The 25,101-nt window shown below is 38.1% G+C and overlaps 1 protein-coding gene across 2 annotated transcripts in view; it reads left to right on the top strand.

Moving 5' to 3' along the window:
* Window positions 1-25,101, top strand: part of LOC124157121 — a 229,538-nt gene that overhangs the window by 65,393 nt on the left and 139,044 nt on the right. The window contains exon 2 of one of the 2 annotated variants that reach the window (XM_046531625.1): window positions 17,537-17,707. In XM_046531625.1, coding sequence (XP_046387581.1) covers window positions 17,647-17,707 — 61 coding nt within the window. In that variant the 5' untranslated portion in view covers window positions 17,537-17,646. Of the gene's footprint in view, window positions 1-17,024; window positions 17,708-25,101 lie in introns of those variants that run through there. The other variant, XM_046531626.1, reaches the window with a different exon arrangement.

Below are 25,101 nucleotides of genomic sequence, written 5' to 3' on the forward strand. Positions count from 1 at the left end.
TTGCCGAGCGGCCCGCTTCTTCTCTGCTACTTCTCGGGCAAGTATATCCTTTTCCCGTGGCTCGTTGTCATAAACTCTCAAATGACCGAATCTTTCCGACAAATGTCGGGTCTCCCTGAACGACTGAATGAACCATAACTTACATGACGTCACTAACTCCTGAAAAGTGGGCGGAAACTTTTGCATTTTGCAATATTGTAATTTTAAAATTATAGGAATATGGTTGAATAAAGAAGGCTTATTTATCGTTGTTACTTCTCTTTCCCAAGTATATACCAAATTATCATAGTGAATCGCGATTCCGAGTCAAAGTAAACGATCAGATTATTTCCTATCAAAGATTTATTTTGAATTATGACTGCACTTGGGAAAAAATCATTGATTACCAGCACAAGCAAGTTATGACTAAGTAGTGCCATAATGAAGTGCATATTATCGCTGATTCTAGTGGAGACGAAGGGAGAGGAAATCCAAGAAGTTGACTTGACGAGAAAAATTATTAGCCGGATGTCTGACCTGAGACGTCTTCTTGAAATTAAAGGTTCCTGAAGCGGTTTGGATTGTTACCGTAATGTGTTTTCAAGAGCAGCAAGAAAGACATTTGACCAAAGAATGGATCTTGGTCACGCTCGGCCAGAAGTCACCGACCACCCAAGTGCACCCTCGCTTGGTAGACTGTGGCGGATGTTTGGTAAATATTTGTGACCTAACTCCGCAAATTTACATCGAAAAAGAAGTAAATTTCTTACCTATTAACATTCAGAGAGGATAAGTGGTCTATGTAAGGAGAGTTTTGAGAGAAAGACATTTATAGTGACCCAAGAAAGTTAATTTTATTTAAATTCCAATATGATTCAGCTAAATTTATTTTTGATATAGAAGATATTGAAATATTTATTGATAAAATATTAGGTGGGAAATAGTGTTAAATATTATTCTTGATCTTTATTTATATATTTTTAGAAACTGAAGAGATTTTCTTTCACATCCGTGTAATAGCAAGGAATGAATAATAAATTTCCGCTGCGTCGTGGTCCTACATAGTAGAATTTGCTTAATTTTAAGCTACATAGTGATGCGGACCTTCAAGGCAACTTGAACTTCTGACAAATTTTTAAACACTGTATACCAAATAGTCAGATTTTAAGCAAACCATTTATGCCAGTTTTCTTGAAAATTATCATTGCTGAGCAGATGAAATCGCGAGGGCATCCTAATTATTTCTCTCTATCCTTTAGTTTTATGTATTTCCTTTCAATTGATAAATTGAAATATTATCGTCCTCATAAACGTCAGATCAAAGCAGAGGAGGAGTAGTAGAGGAGGGTTTCAGTAGAGGAGGTTTTGAAAACTCATAGATCAAACTTTAGGGTTACCCAGGGGAAAATATAAACGACACCATTTCAGCTTTATCTCCTCATTTGAATAGTACGATTATGTTCCGTTGTTTCCATATGCAGTTGACCCGGGTCTCCTATCTCCTGTTGTTGTTACGTATTCTCTTGCAGGAAATGGAATTGGTGCATACGTATAAATCAAGGATGTTAGGGAGGTGGTGCATAGATTCCAATTTTGTTACACGCGGTGCAAATGGTAGTCTGACCAATGTGAAATGTGTAATGAGCGGTAGCGTGGACGCGAGATAGCGGGAGACCATGAAATCCGCGGACACGGAAGTCGTGGCTTTTTCGAGCCGTGTGCGGTCGGACGGCTGCAGTGTAGACATTTCTCATCCCTTCCTCTCTCTTTGTGTCTACATGCAGCGATAAAAATGAGACGAATGGGCACAGGCACTTGCCCTCTACCGCATACGACACACCCCACTAAACTCTTTCTCTATCCAACCCGCGCAGACAGACATACTTTCAGCCGAGCATGCTCGATTCCCGTGTTGCGGGCTCACTTATATTCATTGCATAGAAACTAGTAACTAAGCTCTAGCATTCGAAATAAGTCCATGGCAAAATTATGGGAGTTGATATAGGAAATAAAAGAATTACATTTTAAGAAGCCGGAAAGGATTATAAATAGCTGCCACAAGTGTAGACGTTCATAAGCTTTATGACTCGACCATTCTATTTCTATACCCCAGTATTTCTCCTATTTCACGCACTTCGGTTTCTCTCGTATTTGTTTTTTTGATACTAATGATTAGAGTATCTTTTGAAATTAGTCCATGTACTAGCTCATGAAAATTAGGATTAGGATTTTTAAATGGTGAATGACAGGTTTTGATGATTATAAAAACGAAATGATCTCAAGAGAATTCCCTGTAACGTGCGCTTCGATTTTAGCTAGATGATGTCAACGTCACATGGATAACCCAATCCTACATGAGACTATTCTTGCATTTAATTTTGTGATTCCATGGTAGACAGACTCAATGATTTGTTAAAAAGGTAATAAATATCTCAATGGAAGTGGGGAAAGCACTCATTGATAAGCTATTCAGGGAATAAAATTTTAGATTGACGAAGAATAGAGGTTACGATTAAAGTGGTTCATTTCTGACCGTAAAGTGGAACGGAATTGGAAGTGTTACCTTGCAACATTTTGTCAAATTATTAAACTGGAAAAATTTCATCATGTTATAAGTTAATTATTATCAATATTATAATGATAAAAAATTCTATCATGTATGATCTTAGATTTTCCCGGCGTATCAGTACTCGTGAACTCGGATGGAGTGTATATATACTGAAAATTTTTGAAGAACGGCATTCGGAAGATCCCCTGAGGATGATCAGCAAGTCGCAGATCGAAACGTCGGGAGACATGGACGACATCAACCGGTGGAAAACCCGAGAAACCTTTCTGCAAATTCTATCATGTTTAAAAATGGAATGTTTTACGGTTTAATTGTTAAATCAATTGAATAAAATAGGTTTTTCTTGTAATCAAATATTTATTAACTTATTTTTAGTGAATGGAAAATTAAATTGGTTCCCATTTAATGAAATATTCTCAACCTACGAGTTTATTTTGGTATCGTATTCGTTTTTTCCATATATTTTTTCGTGCGATTTTCCTAAAATGCTTGTAAAGGGCTGCTATTTGCATCCAACATCTATCCGAGACCCCCATAAATCTTATTGAAAATCTTTGCGTCCTCAAATCTCGCCCTCAAACTGCTTGGGTCAATCTTTCACGTCAGCGCTCAAGCACACTCCATCTCCTCAATGTACTCCTCGCATCCCTCATTCTGGCGGCCTGCACCGTCTAGCGGTATACCGCATATTTACGGAACCCCATTTAATGGGTACGTCCATGCCCTTACTCTTCCCTCAGCCAATGCAGAAATATCCCCGCGCCTCCGCAAGATCTTACGAACCTTACCCGTTCCGTTCACCCTAATTCATGCACCCGCTCAGACCTATTTAAATTTCTCTCAGAATCCACTGCATTGTCATTACTTGATGGTCATTCTGCTAACCCCCCCTTGATAAACCTAAAATGCTCACTTTGCATTGTGGATGATATTTGATCTTAGGGTGCTCAAAGTTATTCGGTTAGCCGCTGTGTTGGCCCCAATATACAGTTAAGGATGGTTTTACGGTACAAAATGGCAGCTGTGAGCGAAGTTCCAAAACAATTACCTCACTTAATTAGTTACTGTATTTTTTATTTTAGCAAATTACAAGTACAGATTGCTGATTAAAAAAGATCTTTCTACAAATAGACGTATATTTCTAGCCACTTCCTTCCCTCAAATATTATAAAAAGGCGCAACATTTTAATGACGGTTAATGTCTAGCTAAATATTTCTTATACCCAAATATAACTCATTGTAGTTAGCATTGAACTAAATTGTGTTTTGAAAAGAATTCCCTGGTATAGTAATTTTTTATTATGGTGGATAAAGTTAGCGTTATCTCGAAGTTTTTAGACTAGTCACACGAGTACAGACGTCTACATGATATGGACGATTGTTTTTAGGAAAAAACCAGGTGACTAAGAGTTTTAAGTAGAATAATTGAAATTTAACCTGTTTTAACTAAAATTGCATAAAATATATTCCCTTATATTAGATTAAATGGGATATCATTCATCGTAATCCGCTGCTTTAAAAATTAAAATATGTATAAGATTAAGCCGTTATTTGCTGGAAATTTGTATCCGGCTACAGTTATCCTCAAATTCTTGCAACATATCTGTGGATCAGGTGAATGGTAAATTAATATTTAGTGCAGATGGTGATTTTATAACAATTTTTTAATTCTCAGATGTTTTTGTCCATTAACTTAATCACTATATTCTAGTGTTGCTTCGACTGCTACAGCCATTCAAATCGTTCTGATATCGTTCAACTTAACCGAGCAAATTCCTAAATTTCAAGCAATTTTTGTCAATCAAAATTTTTCTCAAATTTTGGTGATATTAGGTTACAATATATTTTTCCCTTGTTTTAGTGAAATCTCCAGCGGCCGGCGTGTCGTACGTGATCCTATTATAGGACAGTAAATCGAGTATTGAAACCTATTTTCGCTGTCATCAAAATATTTTTATTTTAATTCAGTAATTAAAAAAAAAACTCATAAAAACATATTACTTGAATTCAAAAATTGCTAAAATTATGGCCATTTTGTAATGCAAGAACACCGAAATCCCGGTTGAAATATTAAACTGTTAGTAATAACTAAGATCAAGAAATATATATTAATGTGTGATATCATCTTAATCCTATAAATCTATTCTAAATGCGATATCTACTACCACATATGCAAAAATTTTAAATACTAGCGAAAATCGTTCTGAGAATAATAAAATTTTTTCGATTGCAGTCGCGTAAGTGGCATTGTAAACGAAAAAGGGACACGCAACCAGTTAGAAATTGCCTAACAAAATACTTCGCGTAAAACATTTGGACAAAAAAGGCCTAGCCTCACCTTTTTTACGCTCAGAATATTTCATTGCCTCCAACTATGTCCTTGGAGCACACGATACAACCTCACTTTATTACCCCCCTTTTCCTCAGTATAGAGATACCAGCGAACAAAATACTGGTCTACGCCTCTCCATCGCAAAGAATCATGCCGGGGTTGTGCTCGAACAGACTACGGCGAATTCTCAAGACAAAAATTATATTTCCCCTTGGCTGTTGGTGCTCCTGCTCAAACTTTGCTCTCTATGGAAGTGGCCTGGCTGTGTTTTTACGATATGACTTTATTGTCTTACTAAGTTAAATTCGCAAAACGCAATGGCAGCGACGTATTTTCATGCAATAAGTCATCAAAATATTGTTGTGGAATAAGAACCAAATAGCTTTCTATTTGAATATTGAATGATTCAATGCAATTCACATGATTAGGACCAATTATTCCTAATGATGCAGTGCATTTTGATGATAGTATAAATGGGTCATTTTATACCAGTTTACGTTTCTGTGTAATTTCCGTCAGGAATGACTCAATATATAATTTTTATATGTTGGTAGCAGAATGATAACAGAGAAATTGTAATAATTTTGATGGAAAATAAATATACGGTTCTTTACTTGGCAGATAGCTCTTCTTTAAAATACTGTTGTTTCGCCTTTGTTGGTTTTTCCCAGCCCTAAATAGTGATAAATTACAGCATAAAAGATTTTTAGCTGAGATATGTTTTGGTTATATAATGCATATATTTCCAGGTTAAAACATAATCAAAGTTTTTATCCACAAGAACTTTTCTTATACTTTATGTTCATATTTATACTTTTTCTTTTCGGCATATTTAAGTTAAATGGGCGTAATTACCTTCATTTTCATGGTAAATCGATCGAGTATCCTTCCACAATCGATTTATTTGTCAGGAGAATATTCATACATCGCAATCTTTGAAAGGTATTGCTCTAAGAGTGTACTCTAACAACCTTCAATTTTATGCACTGCATTTTGAAAGTCTTCTAACAGACAGAAGAAAGTTCCATCGACATTTTATAAAACTTTGGGTGGTATGTTAGCTTTATCTCAATGAGAACTAATGATCACTAATGATTTCGGAATAACTAGTGAAAAGACAATGATTTATACATTAAGAAATCTACATTCCAGAAATATGTCAGTGTGAATGAAACCGACGACAGATTTGATGCTGTAGATACCCTGTTTAGCCATTATAACTACAAACCATCTCCACTCACCTTCATCCTATTCGAGTATTTCAACCCACGTGGTGGCTTGTTTTTTATGGTCTCTAGGCATTGAATCAGTTATTTCCACCCTTAATCAACCATGCTTCAGTGCTAGGATGCCACCGACTTTAAATATGTACCATTGATTTCCGCTTCAACCGTCGGGGTTTTCACAAATTTAATGTGTAGCGAGCAAGGCTTGTCGTCCGTGATGCTGGTTAATATTACTTCGCCAATGGATAGGATTGTGTCATGTAATTGACATCCGTACTTTTTGTTTGATGGAAACATTTGAAACAATTGAAGTGTTGGAAAAAATATATGCTTTCCTAAGCTCCCACTGTATATTTGAAAAATTAAATTTATAAATATTGCAAAGCGGACTACAATGAATCGCAGTACTACATAAATAAGTGTAATTCCTGGCACAGTTAACATTCAAATAAACGTTTTATAGAATACTAGCTGTGCAAAACACCAAAGATGGTAAAGTCACTGTTTTAAATTCGAGGAAATAGCGAACATTTTGTACACACAAAGTTAATCAATTTTTGCGCCGAACTGCCGCATGAGGTGGACAAGGTCGTAACTAACATTTTGAATGATGATGACGTTTCATTTAAAAAACTTGGTAATTTAGGTGTCCATCAAATGGAATGGATTAAAATAGCTGATTTTCCCTGGAGTAAAACAAAAAAATTACAATACATTAATACAAAAATTTACTTAATTTTAAGTGTGCCATGAAACAAAAAGAACATTTTTTATGAAATAAACCTGGTTGCTGCTAGAACATTGATGAATCAGCTCTGCGAATTTAATACGTACCAATTTAAACTAGAACACCCGTAAACAGAAAAAATATACTCTGTAACAATAGTATATTAATATATAAGGAATCCGATTCGAGACTGGGAAAGGTATACTATTCTTTTAGACCGTATGAACCTACCTCAGCCAGGTAGCCGGCGCTAATTGATACTCTAGACGCCAGGCGTTGAGTGGAGAGTTCGTTTCGGCCTAGCTAGGAGGTGAACTCATTATCCGAGTAGCGTCACGCTTTGGGCAACAGTCCACTGAAGCTCCTTCTCCGTCTCCCCCGAACCTTTGCCAATCCACCTGCTGCAAATTCCAATCTCCCGCTTCCTTCATTCGATTAGGCTACCTTTGTTGCGTCAGGATTCCGAGCTGAGGCCATCTTCTTCCCAGCACAGCCAATCGTTTCACCTACGCTCGGAACTATAACGCTAAAATCACGTAGAGAACAGGCGGGCCTGGGCGGCTTAACAATTACTGGCATGGGATATTAGAATTGAAACTTCCACGGAGTAACTGCATGGGAAAAATTCTGGAATATTACGCTTATTTCCAATGTTTTTTTAATATTTATTTTCAGTCAGCCACGGAACGGGAACTTTTCTAGGATAAAATTCTTGCTTTTGTACTGGTCAGGTGTTCTTTCTCCTGACGACGTTCCCAGTAAGTGGAACGAAACGTTGAGTTAAATATTAAGCACGCAGACGTATTCCCGAAAATGAATTATAATAGTGTTCTTTATTGTTATTTTATCCAATCCCTTCTAACTCATGAGAATATACAAAGTTGTTGTCTTTAACAACTGCTATTTTCAACCCAACTACGGAAATTGAGTACTTCTGCGGTAAAACTCTTGATTGAAATATTTTTCTCCAAGTTTTCAGTTTGATTTTTTTATCGAACACTCTCCGGCTTTTTAGAATTACAAAATACTTCTTTACATTCTTCGTTTGTTTATTTTTTCCTTTTCATGTCCCCACTTTTCCTTAAAAGATTCCTCCCCACATCGCAATCCCTGTGCTACTTACCAAAGTTTAAACGACGAACGTCGCGAAGGAAAAAAAATGACCCAGTTCCCAATTTAAAATTCTCCCGACGATGTGTAACTTTGTTTCTTGAAGGCGAAATAAATCACTGGTCGAACTTCGGCGCTCCTCGTTCAATTGGTTCACTGGTTTTGCTCTCTCGTGCACAAGAGGAAGAGAAAAAATAAACGGAACTCTTGAGAGACAACGAGCAGCCGTACATGCTCTTCTTTTTCTTAAGGGTCCTCGAACGGCGAACGGTCAACTGTGAACTTGATACTAATTTCCAAAATTAACATCATGCAATTCTTTATATATGTTTACCTTGACTCTTACAATCGCCTAAAATATTAAATGCAGTACCTGATTTGATCGCTCTATTAATAGATCATAAATTCATAATGTCTTAAAATAATAATCAAATGCTTTATCAAATAATAATAATAATGTCAAAAAGTATTTCCTTAATCATGTAATGGAGGTGTTAGATTATGTAGTTTGTGTATTATTTTTCATATATTTCAAATTATCAGCGAGATTTCTGACTCTCGTGAAGTGGGTAACATCTAAGCAGTCTTAAATTTTGGTTTGAAAATGCTTTTTGATACATCTTAAATACTCTGCTTGATTTAGCATTGAAAAAATGGGAAAAAATTTATAGCCTTTTCTTGATCAGCATAGGTAATAAGATTTCGAGAAATCGATAAAAAATATAAATTTACAGTCAAACCTAAAATCCAATACCAGAACTACATTTGGTAATCAAATATCGAAAGCGTGTTTGCAAAATTTTACATCGTGCCATTTTTAAAATGCATTTAAAAGGAATAAAAAAATCACCCTTATCGTGCGACTGTGCTCATGTCCTTTCATATGGTCAGCGGCTCTCGACGGATTAGCGGCATGGAAAATTTTAACAACTGAACGGAGAGAAGTATAAAAGCTCTCTTGAGCTGGTGCTAGAGGAAGAGATTGAATATTAAATGGACCGATAGGGGTAGCAATGCGGAGGCATGCTGAAGAGTAGGAAAAGGCAATTAGAAACAGCATACTTCAAGGAAGTAAACGTTGGACTCTACAATTGATCATGTCTTGAGAGACATCAATTGGAAACATAATGGAGGGTAAAAGAGAAAAAATTACTAGAGGTGGCCATGAGATTCTTCAACAAAATAAATGTTAAGAAGGAAAGAAGAAACAGAGGTATTTTTTAACACTTTGCGTGCCATGGGCGTAATATTACGTCCTGCTAATCCTTCTGAGGATTGTCATGGACGTACTATTACGTCTTTCTATTTAATTGGCTTTAAAAATAGATCTTGAAAGATGGTACTTATCCAGTTTACTGCTTAGGGGTTCTGTTATTTCAAAAATCAACTTCTCGATGGAAAAAGAGTTCACTTTATGTCTTGAGGACGAAAAGTCCTCTGTAGCTACCGGCATCCTTATCTTGGCCCACTTAGTGTGAAAATTCTTTTGCAGAAAGAACCATTCGTTGAGGGTGCAGCGACCCTTTATGTCATCCAGGATTTAAAATGCTTTGCTTGGAACAATGTTTTTTGATGATTTTCATGCTTTAAATAGTTCAAATTGAGCGTAATAAAAAAATATTTTGCATGTTATGGCGGTACATCATATGTTGCAACAATTTTTTTTTTCAAAAACAGTAGGTTTTCAATGTTAAATTATGTATTTAAAAATTATCAATAATGTAATTCATCTAATTCATAAAGAAGAGCAAGGTCCATTTTTATTGAAATACACATTGATGTAAATATACTTTTGATGCTAGTGTTTTAAAAAAATTGCGAATTTTGCAAAAATGGCTGGATTTTTCAGTAGGGCTTTGAAATTAGCGGCCGGCACTCAAAGTGTTTTGTTATTTGTAGGAGGCGACACTGGTCAGGACACCAAGGTGGATCCTCTGGGTGTTACAACGCACCGGGGCTGGGGACCAAGTCCGAGACTTATACGCCCGCGCTCCCGGGGAAGGGTTTGGATGGGAAGGACCAAGGAAAGAGGCGCCGCCGCGGTAGGAGCCCGACGACGCCTCTGGGATAGGGTTGGGTGGGACGGGGTTGAGAATAAGACCAGTTGATAATTGATTAATATTGAGCGCAAGTGTTTGTGTAATGGAGGCAGTGTTATGCTTGTGTGAGTAGAAACTTAAATCTAATAATTTAGTTAAACATTGCAATTTTTTATTAACCTTACCGTTATATAAGCGGAAAGTGCCCACCAAATAGAGAAATATCTACATCTACATCTACATAATACCCCGCAAGCCGCCTAAAAAGGCGTGTGGCAGAGGGTGTTAGGACACCAGCCATTTACAGCCTAAAAAAAATGAAGTGCTCTAACGAGGTTGGGACTAGCGTTTATTAAAGTCTTTTATGGTTCGGGGGAAAAACGAATTCCCATATCTATCCGTTCGGCAAAACATCTCTCTTAATTTATCACTTCTATCGAACCAGGAAATATAGTGTGGCTCTAATATTATGTTCTCTGTATCGCTTTTAAAGATATCCATTCTCAATTGTTCAAACAATCTAAGCCTAGCGCGCAGCCTCCGAGTCTCCAATGGCTCCCAGCCTAATTCGCTTCACATCTGGGTAACACTGTCTGTACGCCCGTAGCCGTTTTTGACGAAACGCGCAGCCTTCCTTTGTATTTTATTCAGTTCGCGGATTAAGTCTTTCTGCGCCGGATCCAATACGCTCGCTGCATATTCAAGGTGCGGTCGGACGAGAGTGAAATGGCACCTTTCTTTTATTTTCTCATCCGAAAATCTTCCCACAATACGCTTGACGAATCCTAATTTCTTCAGGGCTATGCCGCAAATATTCTTTATATGTGTTCCCCACGTGAGGTTCGAGGTTATCGTAACTCCCAGGTACTTCACTTCGTCTGTTGCTTTTATGTTAATACCATCCACTGCATAAACATGGTTAGAGTTGGACGAATTCCGCAAGAAATGTACCGCCATGCATTTGCTCAGATTAAGTCGAGTCCCCACTCTTGGATCCACAAATGAACGTTTTTTAAGTCAGATGATAGAATTTCATAGTCAGAGTGATCACTAATTTCGCGATAAATGACAGCGTCGTCAGCAAATAAACGTATTTTACTGCTAATGCGGGAGCAGAGATCATTAATGTATATAATGAACAACAGGGGGCCGATTACGCTTCCTTGTGGAACGCCTGATTTAACTTTTACAACATCAGAGCTAATTCCGTCAAGAACTACTTTTTGTTTACGATATCTGAGAAAGTCGCGTATCCAACTTACAACTGTTTCGTTTAATCCGCATGACTTTAATTTGTATAAAGTTTGTTGTGAGGTACAGTGTCGAAAGCTTTCTTAAAATCTTGAAATAGTGCGTCAACTTGTCTTTTCGATTCACCAGATTTTATAACGTCGTGAAGAAAGAGGGCGAGCTGTGTTTCGCATGATCTATTTTTTCGGAATCCGTGCTGACAATCATGGAGGAAGTTACGTATGTCTAAGAAAGTCTTGATATTGCTAACGATGATATGCTCAAGTATCTTGCCTATAATCGATGTTAAAGAAATCGGACGCACGGACGGCAAACAACTGTCTGGGTCATGTCTGTTTCCCTTTTTGAATATGGGTGTAACGCTTGCAATTTTCCAGTCTAGCGGTAACTTCCCTTCGGAGAGTGACTTCTTGAACGTGATCTCTGAGTAAGGTGCGATCTGTGGAGCTAACTCCTTGAGGACACGTGCGGGTATTCCCTCGGGACCCGGATGTTTACTATTCTTAATCGATTGTAGTTGTTTAGTTATCCCATCACGTTGTATAGATATTTCTTCCATTGATTCCTCAGTATGTGGGATGTCTAAATTGAATTGAGCATCGTCAGTAGTGTATACACTCTCGAAGTGGGAATTTAAAGTGATAGCTTTGTCAATATTTTCGTTGACAAGGAAACCTGGCATCAGTCATTAATGTGCCAACGATTTTGCTGGATTTTCCTACTAACCCCTTGCGCCATAATGACGAGTCTAGATTGTCATGAACTTTCGACGCCAAACCGCGCAATGACGAGTGTATCCAGTCATCGGATTTTCATAATTTTAGCGCTATCTTGAGCAACAATATAATTATTTTGAAAGCTCAACAAGGTTAAAACAAACATAGTATACATAAATGATTCATATTTCATGAAACATGATGCACTGGAAGGATTAAAATGATTTAATTCGAGTAGCGATAGCTGTGTTCACCATGTTTAATAATCACATTTTATTTCACGGTTTTACATTGATTGCAAATTATAAAATATCACTTTATTGCCTACCATTTATAGGAGAACCACAGAAAAAAATAAATAGAGAATAAGTCCCCGATATTCGGAAAATAAATCGAAGTGGAAGGGGTTAAAGAGAAAAGTCCATCGATCAAATCGTTGTAGGAGACGACAAACAGCTGACGTCATTTCCGCCATGAGTGAAGGTAGGATACAGTGAAACCCGGCGTTGCCATTATGCTGCTCTTAACGAAAGGCGCCAAGGAGACCAAGCCTTAACGTCCCATATGACGACGGACGGTAGTGCTTGAAGTGTCCTCCACCCAGCGCTCAAGCGACTCAAGTGGATCGGGTGACCATGGGGAATTCTCTGTCTCGGTGGTTGGGATATGAACAGGGGCCCACGGGGTGTGACGCCAACGCTCCATCCACCACACCAGCCTGATTTCCCAACAGTCGGGGAAGTAGGAGAACTGGCATTTGATTTGGAGAAATTTAGTGCTATAACATATTGGATTGCAATTCTGCATGCATGTAATGACCCAGTGCCGCGATGTTCATTTCTCCCGAGCGCTACTCGTAACCTCGCCTATGTGAGAATTTCAGCACCCCCCTACTCCGGAAGGATCTTAAAAAGACATCTATTCAGCGCCCTCCAATGAGGGAGAATGCTTAAAATGATCTATTCCCCCCTACCATCCACGGCACTTACACCCTCGTTCAAACATCACCCCATCTCAGTGAGGACTTCCTGGGTTTCAGATCGGGTGAGATATTCCATATCTTCTTCCAACCTTTCAATGAGCGACTCTCCCATCGTCCACCGGGACTCAGGAATCCAATGCCCTTCCGAACGTTTATCGGGTTTATACATAAAATTTACTGCGGGTAAGAGCGAATGTTCTCTCAGCGTCTCCTCATTGTAGCCGCCAGTCTCCTTGGACTTGCAGGTGGTGTTCTCGCTTACTGCTTATACCATGCATTAATTGTTGCGCGACGCAGGTGCCCTGGATATCATGTTCACCCTGACCAGCCAGTTGACAATTGGTTAATATTGAGCGCAAGTGTTTGTGTAATGGGGGTAGTGTTGTTTTAGTGAGTAAAAACTTAAATGTAATAATTTAGTTGAATATTGCAATTTTTATTTACATATATACTTTTATTTTTAATCTATTTTTACTATATTTTTTAATTAAATTTTTTGTTTTTATTGTTTTTTTTTGCGAGTAGCATTTTTTTACGCTAGTAGCAGTTTTGTTTTAGTTTTGTTTTTTTTCCAAATGCAGATTTTGTTGCCGCTGTCCTTAATATCGGTCATTGTGACAACGCTCATAAAAACGTTGGGTCGGAGTGACGTATGAAAAATCGCACCCGGTGTGAAACCCGAGAAGTCTTTACTGCCAGCGTTCACTACTACCGCCGGCGAAAACTGGTACATGATACCGTTTTGCTTGCGCTGTTAAGCCGGAATCATACGATCATTTTTCTCAATCCTCTGGAGGGACTACTCCAGTAATCACTCTAGCGATGGTGGAAAAAAGGACCGTTTCTCATGATTATTTTCCGCGATGAGTCGAGGGATCAATATCCCATCCCTTCCTCCATCTCTCGGTACGTCCCTTTTCCGTATCTGAAACCATGGCTTGCACCGTCCTTCATTTAATCAGAAGGCTCGACCGCTAAAAGCGATTTTAACGCCACGTCTGGTTTTTAAATGAAAAAAGAATTGTAAACACGGAAAATGACGATATAAGCGATGGCAAAAAGGGACGGTAGAAATGAACGTATGATTCAGAAAATGATGCGTCGAGCGATCATTTTGTCTCTGGTCCCTGAAAGACTATCGCTGGAGTTATCTCTCAGAGGGACGGTAAAATAATCGTGTGATTTCAATATTTAAAATTCAGTGGAGTAAGGTGAAACGTGATGGAAATCCTTGATGGTAGTGCAGAAAGGAAAGGCAAACGCAGGTACCACCACAATTATTTATTGATGCGAACGGTTTAGATACAAGTTATCATCATCCTGATCACAGTAAATGATATACCGATCGGCCTCATCAGTAAATTATTGCAGTAATTTAAGTATATCGGGACTAGCCCAGGAGAAAAATTTACGGAGTCACCCTCAGTGTACAAATTGTACGAAAATTCCACAGAGGAAAAAAAATCACCTTGACCGGGATGCAAAGCCGGATCACTCGAGTTCCGGTCGAGTGCTTTAGCCAGCTAAGCTACTGAGGCGTCCACAGAGGGTATAAGTCGATAACTTATTTCCTCTTATTAAGCTTAAGCTACCGAGTGAAGGGCATCGCGGGAAAAATCAGGATGTGGTTGTGTTGTCTGAGAGGATGGGGAAAAGACCTGATGGGGAAAGGAGTGAGGCAAGGCTGTCCTCTATCGCCGCTGCTCTTAAACGTGTACGCTAAAGAGATGGTAAGGGAAGCGTGGGATGAGTTAGAAGCTGGAATAAAAGTGGGAGGAATGATGTTCAAATCAGTGAGATTTGCGGATGATCAGGCGTTGATTAGCCAATCAGTGAGGGGGCTTCAGGCTCTAGTGGATGCGTTATACGAGCGTTCCGAGGTGTATGGGATGAGGATTACTCACAAGAAAACTAAGGTTATGCGGTTTTGTAAAGCATCAGGAGCGAGGAATGTGAGATTCAAGATAAAGGCGGGTGGTGAAAAATAAGAGCAGGTCGAGCAGTTCAACTATTTAGGCAGTACAATAGAGGAAAACGGATACAGTAGTAAGGACATTAAGAAGAGAATTGCAGTAGCAAAGGAGGCGTTCATGAACAGGAAGGAGCTTCTGAGAGGATCATTATGTTACACTTATCTCTGCTGTATCTAGTTAAGCTACCGAGGTGAACTTACAATAAGTTCTCAAAAAGCATTCTCAAAATAATTGTAGTATATGCAAAACCACTTTCCACTATTCTCCCCTCCGCTGCCTTCTCTTCCCTTTCCACCCTTTCGCCTCTCCACCTTTCCTACCCTCGCCCTATTGTTCCGTTCTGCGCAATTCCTCCCTCCTTCATACCCCTTCACGCCGCCCGCGAATACGATCCCCCGCACCTCCCCTCCAAGGGCGTTCTACTTCCCCTCCATCCCATGCTCTCGTGTTTTCCTGGCAGTATTCCGCCGGCCGACGCGCATGTGGCCGCTCGACGCGGAAGGGATACATTTTAGGGTTACCATTTACCATCTCGCTAAAGTGGTTTGGAAGTGTGAAAACAAACCCCACGTGTTTTTTTCTTAGAAGCGAGTTTCGAGATCTCTACTCCTTTCTGTTTAACCCTCACTCCGGTCAAACCTCTCGCAGTCTGTGCGGTGAGCATGCTACGTTTTCGTGATCAGCAGATCGACGGAAACGTGGACTTACCTACTTCCCAGCTGTTTGAGGCGTGGACAAGCTGAATTCTTTATTGAGAAGTGACACGCTCGAGAAAACATACCGTGAGTGAAACAATTGAAGGAGAGTATTAGGATTGTTAACAGGATCGATTGCCTGTGTTAATTTCCGTGCGACTGAAATCTGTGGCGGTGATTGTGGAAACTAATTGAAAAATAATAAAGCCATTTTGTGACGTAAATTGTTCACAAGAGAAGTATGCGACCAGCCTGAAACATCTTCATCGTGAGGTACACCAGACGGCTTTTCCGATTGTAATGTTTTTCAGTGAGCCACAAGATCAGCTGTCACTAAATGTGCATTTAAAAGGATTTATAAAAATCGCCCCCCGTCGCTGACGGCAGATCGAGCCAAATTCCACGGTAAAATAAACAGTAATTAAGGATTTCGACAGAAGTGATATAGTTTATCATATTGAAGGCTTTTTTTGCCCCTCATGGCCAGTGAAAATAGATTCTTGCAAAAAATGAGGCTGGTTGGATCGCGGTGTACGTTTTTGAAGAGCAATTGAAGGGTACTCATGAGTGGCAACAGTCATCAAGCATCTACGGAACGCATTAGGGCCTCCTTGGTCAACGGCGGCTGCCTTCCCGCTTTTCATTCCGGTCGTCGCCGCCGAGAGGTCTCGGGCATCGCAAGGATCCACTTTGAAGTGATATCCCCCGCGGATCGTTGTGTGAATCGCCCGCCAGGCGACAGGCATTCACCGCCTCGACGCGACACCTACCAAGTGGACGAATACGCCCCTTTTTACCCCATCTACCTCCGTGGTTGCGTCGTATATGTGTGTATTTTACGAGTGTTAAACCTGTACTCTGGGTGCGTGGGGATATTTTCCTTCGCGCTTCTGGTGAAAGAAAGTGGAAACGAAAGCGAAAAACAAACTGAGGAATGTGAAAGGCTGGCAGAGTGACGCAGACTTGTCTCGAAATATAGGGATAGAATTTGTACGGCCAAATTTTCTAATAACCCGGTATTTTATTTAGTTAATTCATTGTACGCTGCTGTGAACAAGCTCATTTAATGTTTGTAGGAGTGATGCTTAAGAAAGATGGCACATCTAAAGGGAAAAAAAGGCTTAAGTTTTTTCTTCTTCATGAAGTTTCACCTTTGCAATTTCTTCATTTAAGCACTCGAAATTTAAGAGCAATGGGGAGGATTTTGAACCAGTTGTCAGTTGTGCAATGGTGGAGGAAGAATGATGTAGCGGTAGGTTGAGGTAATTGAATTTTATACGATATTTACTCCAAAAAATTAGTATCCATGCGGTGGCACGGAGCTACTGTCACCAATTGTTTATAAGATACTTATCTGCCAAGTACCTTTTTCATGAAAGGCATCCTAATATTTAGTGTTTTAAGTATCAGAATATTTACACTAAAAAATAAATTTTAGTGCTTTTTTCAGCTGTAATGACTGAAAATAGTAGATGACAGATGCTAACGATTAACGTTCTGAAAATGCTGATCGGTATCAATATGTGAATGTTGATAGTAGATTTTCAATTTTTCAATTGAAAGCAAATTAGTGTCGCACAGTTTCCAATGATGAGACACCGTTATTCTATTGTCTGGTGCTTAGAACTCACCACATATTTACTCCAGATCTTTCCCATGCCTTTCCTATTTTATGATGCAATCTGCTAAAACTTATTTAAATGCGGGCGAAAAAGTTTTCTATCTAGCCTATATTTTGGGAAAGGCGTAACTTTTAAGGTGCATCAGTTTTCATTTACCTAAGCTCTTAGACTATGGAGCTTGCTAGGTAAAGAATGAATTCGCCTTGCTTTGTGTATTGTGTTGGTGAGTCATTGTTGTAGTGTGAAATAAAATATAGGATTTGCATCTGACGGAGTCCATTTTACTTAACAGTAAATATATGGAACTTACCTCAGGGAAGTGCATTTCTGCAAGATAAAATGCATCGCCACAATTTCGGATCATAAGCGGAAAGCTACGAGGAAGGAAGGCGCCTGGACACCGAAGGAGACAACACGCTGAGAACATGCGGCGAGTCAAAGGATACGTTGGCTGTCTGATGCTCTGCGCCCTCACCTGCTTTCAAGGTAAGACCCTATCCGCCAAGGTGAATGTTTTTCAGTATCGCTCTCCAGGGGAGGCGGTCTAAATAAAAGGGGACGCTGTCCGTCCTGGTGAATCTTAACTTATGATGCCTCTGAAGGCTCATTTAAATCGGTTTTAAATAATGTCCACCGCGCGAAGATAAGTGCGCATCAATCCATTTATTCTCGAAATACGCTGTATTATATTTGTAATCGGGAGGACTAGCATTGAATATACATGAATTTGATCAACCACATTACTGCGGATATAAATTTCGGTGAACAGCCGTTGTTGTAGCTGATTTTTCCGTGAAATTCGCATCTCTCTCTGACGGTCAGCAACTCGAGTGGCGAATGCTGTAAACCCATTCAAATGCGTGACAACACACCTTGAAGAAATAGAACATACATCCTTAGAAATGATTTGCGCTAAAATGATGGAGGGGATCGAGTTGGTGTGGTGGCTAGAGTGTTGGCTTCCCACCCGGTAGGCCCTGTTTCAAATCCCGGCAGCGGCAGACAATTTTCAGAGACTGCCCGATCCCTGCTTGAGTGTTTTCTGGAGGAAATTTCAAGCGCAACACTCCGTCCATCGGATGGGACGTTAAGCCCTGGTCCCGTTGGCGCCTTTCGTTAATAGCAGGCTAATGCCGACGCCAGGCTTCTCTCCACCCTTCCTTACCCACCCCTTCCCTCGTGGCGCAAATGACCTCGGCTGTCGGTCGCACACTCCAAATGCCATACCAAAATGATGGAGTGCGGTAGCGTTACAGGTAGAGCACTTGAGTTGGAGAGACGTTGGTTCAAATTTTCTATTCAAATCGCAGATCCCATGTGAAGTTTTCAAACTCCCAGATTAATTTCATGGAATTGAGGTGGCCCTAGGAAAGGACCTATACCTACCTCCTCATCATGAATGTGCGTGTTATAATAAATTGAATATTCACACGACTGTGGCTAAGTCTGGGGTGGCCGAAGTGAACATTTAATAATTTTAAGTCCTCATTATTGATGGAAACTTTTTTGCAAGCGCTTTCTAAGAATTGAGCAATTTTTTCAATTCTTAAAACTTCAAGATTTGAATTTTCATCGAATAATCACGCTTATTTTGATCAATATTTTAATCAAGAATTCGTTTAGTGGTAAAATGATTTTTTTCTACCCATCAAACGTGGAAAGCTAGGGGCAGCTCAAAGGGAGTAGTACATTTTCTAGATGTCGTAATGCGAAAGGTCTCGAAGGAAACGCCGACAGCATGTCATTCGGTCGCGTGCCTCACATAAGCTGAGTACTTATCGTTTAAAGCTAGTGGCGGCTACCTTCATTACCATATTAATCTCTTCTATCCATTACCTTTCATTACTCATGTAGCTTTGTACAACTAAATTACCCACAACTTTCATGGTTATACTCCTTCGTCAAAGAGCATGTGATAAAGCATTGATGTATGCGTGGTGAAATATCGAGAAAAATGGGGGAGCATAATAAAGGAGTTATTATGCAGGTCGTTTTATAGCTATGGCTAGGGATAAAATACTTTTTCAACTGTAATTTCAGATTAAACTACATCTTCTCTCTCGCTGGCGCATACTTTTGTAATATTCGTGCTGCATTATTTAATAATAAAATGTATAAATAATATCAAATAAATAAATGAAACTATAATATACGTATACTCATATTTTCGTACACAAAATTATATTGCGCTTAAACGCCGTGGCAAAATATTAGCTTTCACAGATCTTTATTCTTTTAATATTTACTGTTAATATATCACTTGTATTTAAATAAAATTTATTAGTTTCATCGTGGCCTGTATCGGGTATTCCGATAATTAAATGTTATTTGTGTGGAATTACAATGCATTCTTTACTTTTTATTAGATTTTATTGAAAAAATTGTCTACATCATATGCTAATAAATAAGAATCGTGTATCTTAAATATATTTTGCAGTTTTTTCTAACTATATTGCCAACAATGTGAGGTTATTTTGATTTTTTAATACTTATTTTTCTCTAGGTTGGTGTGTGCATTATTTCAATCATACTTGGTGAAATTTCCATCTCACGGACACAGTAGATAAGCACAAACATTCTGAAATTCATCCTAAATGAGGTTTTTCTACCATGTAGGTTGAATTAATGGAAAATGCACTTCATTGAGTTTAATGTAACTCGTGATCGCCCTTAAGACGTACGTTTGATGATTTAACTTAATTCAAAGTTTCTTTTTCTGAGTGCATAAATTTGAAAAAAATATATAAATGCTTAGCCTTTATATATTTTTTTCAATCTTTAAAGCTGTCTTTTGCGAGCATTAAGAAGGTTACTTCGAGCAGACCTATAATTCACCCTATAAGTAATCTCATTCATTGGATGGATACTTGTAATGTTTCGTAATTAAATTTAAAATATTTAAAATTAATAATATTTCAGATGATTCCCGAAGTGAGAATAAGTGTCATGACATTTTCTTTTCATCTCCCAATGATAATACCATTCCTTTATTTTTCGAGAGGGCAGAATGCTGTGATAATAGGTTAGCTCTCAAATTCTTCGAAGAGTATGGTTTGAAGCTTAATCCACCTGGTAATATGAATGCGTTTGGAATAGCCTCAGTTGAAATGTTAGCTACTACATTCTATTCAATATAGTACGAAGTGTATATACCCTTCGACGTTCAATTAAGGAGTGAAATTCATATGGAGTGGAATCTCCGCAAACCATATTATCACTTTTCTGAGGAAATTTTCAATGTCGTTATACCTATTTGAATAAGTAATAAATTCTTACTAGACAGTGCATTCACTTACGTAAATCCTTGAAATTAAATGTGTCTCAAGAATGAGTAGAGGTTGATAAATAGCTTGAATTTTATTGCATTTCAACTTAAAGGAAGTCAAATGAACGTTTCCCAGGCTAAAATAATGTTGTTTAAAATTTCCAATTTTTCTAACTTATGCTTTAACAATGAAATGTTTAATTGACACGGTGATGCAGATTTTAGTATTGCCTTCACTAATTCCCTTCATATGTACCATATCCAACTCTTTTATATGTAAATCATTTAAGGAAAATATAATTTATATACTTTTGTTCCAGAATGAAACATTTCTTTTTGGAGATATCATATTGGCAGTTATATGTTGAACCAAGCGAACTTCTCCAATTCCTTGTTAATATTCAAATCAAAGTATGGAATGTATTTGAGCTGCCGAATTTCTCTAAATCAATTCATTTTATATTTCGACGCAGGTTATCTAATCGGAGACTATGTGGAACTGAAGGTAAATTAACTTAAGCCTTGGCGTGCAAATGAACGGTACCAGATGGTAAAATCATGCTCGTAACTCATTCAAACAGCCCGCTACTTTGCCCATTCCAAAGCGCTGTTGCCATTTTCCGGTGGTCCACAGCCATGTGTTTAGCAAAGTTAACAAAATCGTTATTTTTCATCGCAGAATCACGCTTCAAAGACGTACTTGATCGCACGATTGACAGGAGTACTATGCAAACAGTCTATTTTTTATTATTGGATTGATTGATTGATTTCCAAATTGCAGTCATAGCGGTCGCTTTTCGGGAGGGAGCCCCCCCCCCCCCCCCCCGGGAGGGTCCAAGACACGGGCCAGCGAGGGCGAACGCGTCGAGGAAAGGGTTGAGGATTAAGGATTAAGGAAAATTATGATACTTTAAAGAAGGCTTTTACACAGTAGGGCTGAAGGTTAAGTATGAAATTGTTATCAGTGAACCAGCCCAAGTTTTGAAAACTTGGAAAGAAAACTTAACTGAGCTCTTAAACTGCGAAGAAAGTATGAATAGAGAAGAAAATAAAAAGGAGAGGATATAAATGTTTAAGGGGTGATACATGGGCGTACCCAGGATCATAACTAGGGGGGCAAGCCATGGTCTAGCGAGGGAGGGGGGGCAAGCCAACTTGTGACATTTTAGCATTATATTATTTTAGCATTCTAGATTATTTCCTTGAAAAATAGTTTTATTTTAGTTACATGCCTTATACTATTACATATCATTATTCGTGGGTTTAAAGAAAATTTGTCTAAAACTTTCGTTTCAATGCAGTACTGATTTAAATCAGTAAATTTAAGACTTCTGCGATTTTTGCTTCTGGGGGGGAACCCATGGAAGAAATAGTTACCCACGCTCTGAGCCAACAAAGATGAAATAAAATCCGTATTACAGATTTCTGTTTCAAAAGCGGCAAAGCTGTTGGCAAAGATGCCATGATGCTTTTTTAATAAAAATTATCACAAGAGTATGGCCAAAAGACAGAACGGGAGGAATATAGAGGGATACTTTATCAAAAGAGGAGAAAAAAGTCGGTTTAAAAGTCAATGAAGACAGAAAAAATCACCTGAATATTATCAGAAATGAACACGAAGACAATTCTATACCAGCGTTACATCATTAATTTAATCAAAACACCAATTTAAATATCCAGCAGAACCACCGTCGTGAATTAGACTGTAGAGAGCAGTTGGAAATTATGTAAATTATTGAAAACCAAGACAGCACTCTGATAAACGAACATCTTTTATCCATCTTTTTCCCCTGTTCTTGTGTTCGACGGCACTTCAAATATACAATATTCCGTCTTCGAACTGCCATAGCCGGTGGAACAATTCGGCACAACATAAGACCACGGTATCCCTACGAAAGAGATTAATAATAGGAATTTTTACGAAATAAAAACGATTTTTATGTTCAATACAACAAACGAATCATACTACAGCGGTAAATAACCTCAGTAGCTCGCTCAATCTTCAAATAAGAGTCTTAAACCTTTGTCCTCTCAAGAGAAATTCAGGCTGAATCATATGCTCAGGGCTCTTAAGCTTGGGCTTTTCTACAGGTGGCGCCACCCCCAAACCAAAGCGGAGAACGCAGGAACTGGCTTCAAAAAAGGAACATGGATTCCAATGGGCAGGGATAGGGAGTTCTAGGGGGCTGGTCCCCACCAAACGCACCTTAACCCAATTCATTTTTATCTTTATAAGAAAATGAAATTAATTAACAGTCTAGAGAACGTAGAGATTATAATTTTTGCTCGTAAGGAATTTCATTTGCTACCTTAATGTTTCTAATCGGTTGACGTCCTGCGTTTGAGAACTAATGGCCGTTTCCTGGAAACCTTTCATTACGGAGCTCTATGATGATTAAATTAGCCCTGAAAGGTATTTCAACCTCATACCGTAAAGTCAGCACGTTTTGAGAGTGGTGATTTTTATCCTCCAATCTTTTGCGGATTATTAGCTGGGCTTTTAGGCATTTTATACGGGAGTCCAATGATATGCACTCTATTCCTTTAGAACTTAAAATTTATAGAGTGGAATTGATTTAAATGAATTCCAAGAATTTCCGCCGGGAATTTGCTTGGTAATAATGGATTCCCCGAACCGGATAAGATAATCTGGAAAATATATATTGAAAAGTTTAATGTAGGGTGTGTAAAGTACCTTCATATTAACATTCACCACTAAAATTATCTTCCAACTTATTTAGGATCTCCTGCACATTTCCCACTCCCCTTTGAATATCATCCCCCTCTGTTTCTATCTCATTACAAGATGTATTTGGGAAATATGGTGATAAGCTTTAGCTAGTAATGGTAAGACACGTAACTTATGCCGAAATGTCAGCATTCATCAGTCCATAAATCTAAATACGCATAGGTATACCCTTTCGAATTTCTTTATTCATATCGAATTCCTTTATTCATATATATGCCTTCCATTCCTTATCGCATTGCAACATGCAATTAGGCGGAATTATAAGTAATTAATACGATGAGTGAAACGTTTAAATACATTATTATACAACTTCCTTCAATTTTTATATTTATCCGATTGTTTTTTATTCCTTTATGTTTGTTATTGATACAGTATTATTTAGCAAATTGTAATACATTTTCTGTTTTTTATTGAATTTTAGTCAAGTAACCATAATTTACTCTTTATAAACATTTTATCGTTCTCACTTTCGTTCAAATTTTAGTGATGCAATTGATGATTGGAAGATAAACTCAAAAATATTGTTGGGTTCCTGTTAGTTCAGAAATGGCATGCTAGTAGGAGGAAGAAATTCAAGAAGTGCAGGCATCCTTTTCGAATGGTTTAATCTTGCTTCCGTATCTGAATTGGTAAATAGAATTTATTTTGGGTTATTAACCTTGTGCGTGACTCGCGTGACACTGAATTTATCTTTGAAACTAATTATTCCAACATAGAGAACTTTTTCTCATCCCGAGGATTTCTTGCGCGCTGTGTTCACGAATATTGCACCATGTTGAGAGAAATTTTCAATTTTATTCGATTTACAGTAGAAGAACAAATGAGGAATAAGTGCATTTAATCAGGGAATTTCCATACTCTGTGCCAATTGAGGTGGATGGATGATTGAGAATTATCGAATTTTATGGTGTAATTTGTAATTATGGAGACGAATTCTAATTGGTCTTAAATACTCCTTAACTTTTTTATTTTGGCTATGTATTGAAAATATGGCAATCTGAGAAATTTAACAGAAATACTCCCGAACCTTCAGAAAGTATCAAATTAAAAAAGATCAATACATTCAGCAGATCTCTGGTAATTTCAGCGAGCAGAGTAATTAATATCTCTATTGTGGTACCTGTAAAACATCATCTGAAGTTGATCGTGGTACCTTTTCCATCGCGCGCAGTAAGCACGTACATGCAAAAAGTATATGTATAATAACTGGACTTTAATATTTGGTTCTCCGTTACTGTTTTCGATGTTCTTTATTTTCAATTCAATTTTATGGTGAAAGAATTGTCAAAATTATATCTTTCTTAATATGTTTGAGATATTTTCTTGCAACAAATGCACCAAAAGAATTGATTTCATGAGATATGAAAATGCGTGAGAGATACAATCAAAACATTTTCAGCCTTTGCATTGAAATTGAAAAAAAAAACAAAATCATCCGTGGGGTAGGAATTAGTATTATGGTCACAACAAATACTTCTTCATGTGAAACCATTCAGTTGCATTTAAGCAATTTTACCAATGTTTTTTTTCAGAATTCCTTATAAATATAAATTCATCACCTACAAGGTTTTAATTAATTGCTGCTATAAATCAAATATTAATTATCTTAATGTTGACAAAGAATTACAAACTGAGGAGAGAATGCATTTTAAATCACTCAAATATCTTTGGAGTTTTCATTGCCTTAGACCAGGCACGAAATGTCTGAAATGAATAGCGCCAGCGTAGAAAGTGGGTCTGTTTTTTATATTTTGTAAAGAATTAGGATGGCATGATAAAATATGTTGGATTATTGGTTGAGGAGGTGGCGTTCACAGAATACCAACTCTCCAACGGGGTAAAGTGAGCGAAAACCCTACCATACCT

This window comes from Ischnura elegans, chromosome 4 (assembly GCF_921293095.1).
Source record: "Ischnura elegans chromosome 4, ioIscEleg1.1, whole genome shotgun sequence".
NCBI lineage: Eukaryota > Metazoa > Arthropoda > Insecta > Odonata > Coenagrionidae > Ischnura > Ischnura elegans.